General features: G+C 54.4%; 1 protein-coding gene across 1 annotated transcript in view; it reads right to left on the reverse strand.

Moving 5' to 3' along the window:
- Positions 1 to 8,544, reverse strand: part of GRIK4 (glutamate ionotropic receptor kainate type subunit 4) — a 289,498-nt gene extending 280,954 nt beyond the window's left edge. Inside the window, exon 1 of the mRNA XM_080817730.1 lies at positions 8,451 to 8,544. Coding sequence (XP_080673856.1) covers positions 8,451 to 8,532 — 82 coding nt within the window. The 5' untranslated portion in view covers positions 8,533 to 8,544. The remainder of the gene's footprint in view (positions 1 to 8,450) is intronic.
- Positions 8,545 to 8,998: the final 454 nt, after the last annotated feature.

The raw sequence follows: 8,998 nt of genomic DNA on the forward strand, positions 1-8,998 counted from the left end.
GGTGTTCACCAGTGAACACAGTGCAGTGCACGCATGAGCACATGCACGAGTTGCACTCAGAAAATTCTGGAAGCAAGAGCTTTCCCAACCAGGTGCAGAGTCCCAGCTCTCAGAAAAAGATGAATTTAAAGCAGGCTTTAGAAAAAGGGGAAAGGTAGCATTTGGTGGAAGAGTGCAGAAGGGCGGGGGCCCAGGCGGGGGACAGCTGCCGGATGGAGACAGGGTGGCCCCAAAGTCCTCTTCATCATCCCAGCTGTCGCTGTCCTGGCACTTATTACACACCTGATGCAGCTCGAAGGACTTTCTCTGGGGTCAATTATTGAACTCTCGTGAAAGCCGGAGCTGGGGACCACTCTTATCCCATGTTATGGGTTAAGAAATTAAAGCACCGAGATATTAAGTTCTTGCCCAAGGTCATACAACTAATAAAGAGTGGAGCTCAGATTCAAACCCAGGCAGTCTGGTTATAGTCCCTGCTCTGGCATCAACCCCACACGATGCCAGAGCCTTCCAGAGCCAATCCCAGTGGTACCCAGAACACATCTGGCTCCCTTTTCCTCTTGCCCTCCACACACCCATCAGTTTGGAATAGCCACGGACATCTGGGAGGGTCTAAGTGGAAAGGGCCAGGAGGAGGAGGCGCTGAGGGACCCTCTCGTGGCCCACCACAAATGGCCGCTTAACCCCCACACACGGAGGGAGGGAGGGAGGGAGGGAGGGAGGGAGAGGAGCTGAGGATGTGGCTAATGTCTGCCCCTGGGGTAGAGTTTCAGAATGGACTTCAGACCCTCTCCTCTGAGAAGGGTCTTGCTAACAGAGAGAATCTCAACTCCCATCAGGAGTTGTGGTGAGAGAGCCCCCATCAGGGCTGTGGTGCCTCCCGAGACCAGCGCGGTGGCACCGTCTCCCCGGGCACGCCAACAGAGGTGTAAGCTGAGCCCCCCACCCACACCATCTGGGCTCTCTTCCCTCTCCACAGCCCTCTTCATCAAGGTGAGCTTAAACGGGCCTCACCAACCCAGCCACCGTGACAGCTGGGCGCCATGACTCAGCTCAATGGAAAGAAACCCACAGGGAGACACAGCGGTACACCTGGGCAGTCTCACAGGTGTCTACAGCCTCCTGATACCCAGGGCCCCCCTGCAGCCATGGCCCAGGCTCCATCAAGTTGACACAGAATGTGTGTCTACTCCTGGAGAGACCGGAGAGAGTAAGCGCGACCGCTGTCCTTCCTGGAGCCAAGCTGCAAGGCTGTGAGCGGGATGTGGGGGCTCTGCCGATGCACACACGTGTGTATCCCACCCACTCAGGCTCACGGGCACTCGGGCACTTGGCTCACACACACTCAGCAGCTCCCACCATCCCCCCATGCTTCTCCAGCTCCCTGACCCGTGGCCGCAAGGAGAAGGGAAACACGCAGACAGGTCTACACTGACTAAGGAGGAAGAATCAGGAAGGCTATCTTGTCTATCTGCCCTGTCCAAGCATCTGGGGCCAGATGGGGTCAGGGCTTAAGTTAAGCAGATGGCTGCCTCCATTCTAAGCCCTTATTAATGGTCGTTAATGAGGACACAAGGATAATGAAATGTCTCCCTATGGACATATGAGAACAGACCAAAGTATCCTTCCACAGAATCCCAGGGTCAAAGTGGCCTTCGTGGTAACACGTCCAACCCCCAGCTTTGAGGCTGAAATCCTTGTCCAACCCCTGTGGCCACCTCCAGCTGTGGGAGCCTCTGTCCCCAGAATGGCTCAACCCATCTGCCTGATAGACAGTTTTTGACTTCTCAGCCCAATTTCTCTCTATAATTTCCACCGTCCCCACACATACCTGAAACCACCACACGGGGAAGAAACTAGAGCTTGCTAACAACTCATTCCCCATTTCAAGACTTTTGTAGACCATCTCACAGAGCTGAAGACAGGTTTTCGAAAGTCTGACGTGATACCGTCATGGCTGTTCTCCCAGACCAGGTGCGTCTCTGCCAGGCCGGGCTTTGCCCACCAGAGCAGCAGCTCCTCTCAGGCACGTGCAGAGGGGCAAAATGAGAGCCCAAGGGAAACCAGAGCATTCTAGCACAAGGGAACCCAGGCAGCCACACACCAAAACTCATCTGAAAAATCAGCTCTATTCTCTAGAACTTTTAGTTACGGAACAAGAGCCCCATTCCTTGGCTCTGATACCCCTACTTCTGGGACCTTTCCCAGCTTTCTCCCAGAGATCATTCACGATCTGTTTAAGAAAACACAACATCTGCTACCATTACTTGCCTATTCTCTTTAGCTCAGCCAGATTTCAGGAGGTCTTGGTGACGGTGTATGGGCCTCCAATGGCTTTCAGTCCCACCAAGCAAGAACATACTGTCGACAGGCTATTCAGGACCCCACCACCTTGGCTGTCCCCCAACTCTGCTCCCCAGAACTCCTCTGCTAACCCACCTGGGACACGCCCGCTCCTCTGCTCCCTTGGAGGAGCTTGGGCAAGTCACAAACTCCTGTGAACCCCAGGACCTTCTTCCATTAGACGGGCTCACTCCCACCTGCCTTGCAGGTTGCTGGGGAAATTGAACTAACACGGGTGTGAGAACTCATTACCCGTCACAAACCATGGCACAGAACTCTCCGGGCGGCTGGGAGTCAGGAGCTGTGGCATTGCTGGAGGGGCCCTTTGCTGGCTTACTTCACCTAATGGGGACCCCCAGTTTTCTTTATCAGTAACATGAAACCCACCCGGACCAAACTCAATCCTCACATCTCAGCAGAAAAGACTACGGCCTGAGGTCATTCTTCACCGATGGGTTCTGGAGAGGTGGAGAGAGAATCCAGACTTCGTGAAAGCATACAAGAATACTTCGTGAAAGAATACAAGCCGTAGGCAAAGGCAAATGACGACATCATGGGCCGAGTGACTCCGCACAGCACCCTGGCCTGGATGCCTACCTAAACACCGCCGGGCTCCCTCCCCCCAACTACAGGTGTGGCAGCAGGGTTGGGGTGGGAAGCAGGGAGAGACAGCCTGGGGCAGGCACACATGCTTATAGACACACACACACATAGATGTCTTGATTTTTCAATAAAATATCTACTCTTCTAATTACATATGTTGTTCACTTATCGTTAAACGACACTGTTTGGTGTTTTTGAGCACTGACTGATATCTGGGGAGAGAGACATCCGAAAACGGACCGGTCGAGCTCAACCTTCAAAACCGTGCCATCGGGTCATGCATCTAGCAAACATTAGGTGGGCACAACTCTGGGGCAGGCACTGGGTTAGACCCAGGAATACAGACATCATAAAGACAGACACAGATCCCCTAAGGTGTTTGGCAGGGGACAGATCTGTGTCCCAGAAATCTTTCCATATTCCCTCTCTAGATGACAGATGAAGGGGAAAGTCATCAATTTCTATTTGTCACTAATATGAAAGACCAATTGATTGCCTACCTGCATGACTCAGTTTGGAAGAGAGATAAAAAGTTACGTGCCCATCAAAAGTCCATAAATCACGTCATGTGGTAACATTATTGAGGGGAGCCCACTCCTCAAAACAAAAAACAAAAAAACAACCCATGGTGAATCCTTTCTTTGCAAGACACAGAATTCTGCTGGTACATTTGGATGTCGGTGTGTCAGATATATTTAATACACAGCAGAAGAGGATGAAAAAAATGGTGTTTTTTATTCTTCCCTCTTACCTCCCCCAGTTCTCTTATTATCTCCATCTTTATAACATTTGAATCTTCTATGTTTAATGTTCTCTGTACAGGACTTGGAACTCACTGGGGGAAACCAACCAAGCAAAAAACGGTAGTTGTAAAGTGCTTGGGTGTCCTAGTACGGCAGAGAGTCAAATAAATCCAAGTTCCTGCTGCTTTGGTGACACAGAGCACTCTGTGAAAACTCTGAACTTGGAAGAGACACAACTGCTCCCACAACCTGCTCGTGTGTCTCCTGCGCCCCAGCCCGTCGGGACTTCTGCACCCCATGAGCAAGCCTCTTAAATGCCCAGGCCTCAGTTTCCCCGTTGGTCAGACGGACTTTCTCTGTGCCCTTAGGAAATGATTTGCAGGTAAAAAGAATCCACGGAGAGCTGGAGAGGATATAAGAGGATATAAGACTCCGTCTGTCAATTCCTTTACTGGGTAGAAGGCAGTGTCGTTCACACGCGTGTTCTGATAATGGAACCACCCTTACGTCTCCAGGTGTACCAGCTGCGGTGGCCCAGAGTAGAAAGAGACAGCTTTGGAGACAGGTTCTAATTTCGGTATCTACAGGACCTTGTGAGTTCTTTCAACTCCCCAAGGCTTCCTGTCTTCATCTTAAACATCAGGTGGTTAATTCTGCTGTGGACATTGCCGGATATATGTGAACTACAAAGCCCGGGACCTGGGAGAGAGGAAGGCCTTTTTGAGTGGGAGGGGCTCTGGTGATTATTACCGGGCCCCCAAGTCCTCAGTGCTCGGCACAGATACTCAACAAACACCTGTCATGGGCACTGGTGAATGGGTAGTTGACTCACTCTATCTACTGTCACAGCCAGCATCAGCATTAGAGCCCAATGAAGAGCCTCAGCCCATTCTCGGTATGTGCCCCAGACAAGACCGAGCACACTGTCTCCTTCCCCTTCCTCCAGTCGGTCTACCCCTTTAAGCATACGCAAGACCAGAGGACCGCATGTTAAAACAAAGATACCGAATGTGTGCTTGGGGAACCTGGTCTTGCAAGGGGCCGCGGATCCGTCCACACACCCCAGTCACTAAATCTGAGCAATCCGTTCACATACGTGGAGTGTGTCCGGTGGCCAGTCGCCCTTGGAGTTCAGAGTCTGGTGATAAGTAGAGCACGACCCAGCAGGTGCTGGAACAGGTGTTAAGTACCAGGGAATGGGAAACATGGCAGGAAAAAGATGATTTCTCCCCGGGACGGACAGGGTGATCATGAGAAAGGACTTTGCGGTAGAAACTATTTAAGCCTGGGAGACTAGTGATGGGGGAGGAAGAGGAGGAGAGGGAGAGTGAGAAGGGGTAGCGGTGGTAGGAGTTTTCCAAGAAGGGGGGGGGGAGGGGAGGAGGAAGAGGAAGCGTCGCAGGAGCAGATTTCCAGGAAGAGGAGCCAGAATGGGGAGAGCAGATCCCCCGCACGGGAGGGAGGTGGGCAAAGCCCAGAGCAAAGCCTCCTGGTCTATTTGGGTAACAGTGAGTAGCTCCGTGTGGCTGAAACGGGAACCAAGGAACGAGTAACAGGAGACAGTCTAGAAAGCCAGGCAGGTAACATTTGCTAATGTCAGGGACGGGATGGAAGAAAAGCACCAGAAACAATACCGCTGGTGGCCAATCTCCTCCCCAGCAGCCGGTGAGCCCGCAGGTGGGCGGCCAAGCGAGCAGGGCAAGAGCATCAATGACTAGTGGCTCTAGCGTGGGCTGCCACCAGCCTGGCCACCTACTCGCGACACCCCCTTGGGGCCTCCTTCCCCATATGTGAAATGAGCGGCTTGGAGAATGGGATCTTCAGAATCCTTTATCGCGCTAAGAGAAGACGACGGTCCCTCCAAGTAATAGAGGGCGGGAGAGATGGGGTGGGGTCCCCTTCTGAGCATTTATTAACTTGTGGCTCCCACAGTCATCACTCAGAGAACCCAGAGGGACAGAAGCAAAATCAAAAGACATTTTCAGAAGACGGATGACTGAAGGGGGCTGACATATGTGTGAGAGTTTGGGGAATTTATGCGGGCAGCCTCATGGTCATAAATAAAATCCCTTTCTCTTACCCAAAACCTCATTCGGGAGGTAAACACCGGGCACCGTAATAGACAATTTGGCTGGATCTCCCGCCCCGCACCTCACTTGAATGAAAAACAGCAGTGCCCGGGCAGCGTAATGGGTTCGGCCGCCTCTTTGCAAACATCCATATTGTCACCGGCGGACGAGCAGGGCTGAGGACGGAGCAGGTGGGACAATTCATCTCTGGGATTCCTCATCCTTTCCTGCAGCCTCGCTCTCCCCGCTATCTCTCCTGAGGCTGAGGGGTTTGGAAGGAACCCCGGAAAGCACCAAATGCAGGGAGAAGTGACCCCTGGAAAGGGGCGAGGGGAGCCGCACCCCTCCCTTTCCCCTGCGCCTCTGGGGGCCGAGAGAGACGCCAGTCCCACCAGCGTCGGTCCGGCCCATTGTGCTCAAGGCCGCCTGCTGCCAAGCTCAGCTACTTGTTTTCTTGACCTACTTCTCTTCCCCTCCCCGCCCCACTCCAGACCCCCTCGGGAGCCCACAGTAATTAGCACCTTTCTGTCCATTAGGTTCAGGAGACTTGAAAAACCTCCTGGCTCGCAGGATAACCAAGGAGACGGGGGAAATGGGTCCCGGCATTGCAGCTTTTGGTTTGGCCTTTCTTTTCTTTCCCTTTGTTGGCTTCACTCTGCTTCCTGGCCTCTGTGGGAGAGGAGGCCCGCTTTGACCTTGCCAGCCAGCAGGGCGCCTGGCTGGAGGTGGGCTGGAAGTGGCCTGGTGTGAACCAAAACAGAGGGCCAACAGCATCTTGACAGCACTGGACAAGCAATGCTCCAGGAGTGGGTGCGGGAGCAGGAGGGGTCCCTTTGAAGCCCTCCATTGTCAGCGTCACAGCCAAGAGAGGGATCTGTCAGCTCCACTTTCTGCTTCCCTCCTGGAGAACCAGTGTCAGGAGAGCCAAGGCCGTGAGGCGCTGCCGTTTCTGGCTCAATCCCTTTCCGCTTCCCATTAGCGACAAATGGAAATTGATGGGTTACCGCTTTATCCGCTCATTTAGAGGGGGAGAAAACCTCGCAGCAAACGCTGAATAACTGTAGGCATCTTATAAATTAAGCATCTTAAGGATACGAACCGTTTTGCATTGCTCCTAAGCAGAATTAAATTAGGTTTTGAAGTTCGGTAAAAACGAATGGGGAGAGGGAGGGAAGATTTTGTTTTTAATTCCTTGCCTTAAAGCATGCTGAGTGGTGAGCTGAGGGCAGGGTGAAGGGAAGAACTAAGTCACCTGTCTGCATTTCTTTTTTTTTTTTTTTAAAGATTTTATTTATTTATTTGCCAGAGAGAGAGAGAGAGAGAGAGCGAGAGCGAGCGAGCACAGGCAGACCTGTCTGCATTTCTGATTCCAATCAGCCACTGTTGCATATGCATGAAGAAGCGGGCCCAAGAGTCCACACGGGGCAGCCCAGAGACCTGCAGCTTGGCTTCTGGTCCACGGTGTGGGCCAAGCCAGGGTCGCGCCTTCTGGCCTGCCTCTGCCCACCCACCCAGGGCCTCCTGACCACCACCAGCAGCCCAACCTCGAGGACTCTGGACCCGTCCTGGTTGCAAGCGGCTTAAAAGCCAATCTCCTAGGACTCGGCGTCTTCCTTCTAAATCAGCCTCTAACACTTTTAAGTTCAAGTCTAGGATCTAGGATCCTGCCTTGTTGGCAGTACCTACTTCCCCCACTCCCCACCCCAGTCTGGGAAGAGGGGCATCACGTGGCTACCCATCTGCAGAAGCTGCCTAGGTTTGAGTCCTTCTGGGGCTCTTGTCTCACCTTGCCCCAGGGGTCCTGATGTTAATTCAGCCTTCTTACGACCACCAGCCCATCCGCCTGGGCTTCTCACTGCTGAACCCCAACCCACCTGTCCACACTGACCCCGTTCCCCATATACACACAATCCCCCAATCCATGACAGCCCACATCAGTCTCGGGCCATCAGATGGCCCAACCGCACCGTGCACACTGGCATAAACTCTCCTTCTCCCTGCGGTCGGGGCTGTTTCCATATGACCCACATTAGCAGTGCCCGAGCCTGCAGGGAATGAGGCTCACACCGTCGTGGGGAAGAAGAGGCACCTGGCTTCCCAGGCACTCCTGCATTCCCAGGGGAGAAAGGCCTTGGTCCGGGACCGGGGCTGCTGCTGGGGCAGGGAGCAGCACGGCCTGCCTGCCCCTAGAGTGGGCATCCCCCCAGCAGGGAGGCCAGGGAAAGAACGGGCACTGCGGTGGCCTTGCCTCCCTCTCTAGAACCAGGCCAGGGAGAACCGACACACCACGTCAAGGGCCCTGCCAGGCGGCCGGCCAGGGCTCCTGAGGGCTCTCCCTGACTAGATCTGAGGCACACTCTCCAGGAAGCCTTCTTGGATTGATCAGAGACCAGGAGAGGTGATCTCTTCCCTAATCTCCAGCCCTGGATATAAAATCCCCACAGCCATTCCCACCCTCCTGCTTCACCCTTCGTGTGCCAGGCCGAGTCCGCCACAAACTGTAACAGGGACTCCGCCTCTCTGTTCTCCCCACAGGGGGGCTGGACAGACTGACCGCCGGCCGGATCGGAGCTGTGAGCCTCGCGGCTCCCGGCCCACCCCCACCTCTAGCCCAGCTGAACTCAGGGAGGGCACAACGCACGAGATGTCCCCTGCGAACACCCGGGCTCCAGGCGGGGGCTGCCCCACTTACCAATTCTCAAGGAGTGCGGGCTGCAGGCGACCATCACTAGCCACGCGGGAAGCAGCACCAAAGGCGCCGAGAGGCGGGGCATCTTCTATAAATCCTCATGGAGCCCTCTGCTGGTCTGGGCATGACATAACTCTGCGAGAGAGCGGCGGGAGGGAGCAGGTGAGTCTGACGCCCCTGCCAGGTAGCCACCCACCCAACCCTGCCACCAAAGCTGCCCCGTGAGGAGGGCTCGCAAGCCCCTGCGGAACCGCTGGCAGGGAAAGCTCCAGGCCAGCTCCAGGCCTCGATCCTTGCTCCCGAGGCCAGGCCCACAGAAGGCTCAGGTTCTAACCCCAGCCCCCCCGATCCAGTTGGGGGTTTGGGGGAGTAACTCTGACCGAATGACGTAAGGGGCTCCACGGTTCTGAAATCTCTAACTGGAATAAAAACCCTCAACTGCTTTTAAGAAACAAGAGCCATGAGTGAGCCAAAGAGGAAGGGGTGACAAGACTATGCCATCGCCCCGGAGACACGCTGTATGCCCTGCTCTGCTCACTGGGGAGCGGCGT

This window comes from Martes martes, assembly GCF_963455335.1.
Source record: "Martes martes genome assembly, chromosome: 10".
Taxonomy (NCBI): domain Eukaryota; kingdom Metazoa; phylum Chordata; class Mammalia; order Carnivora; family Mustelidae; genus Martes; species Martes martes.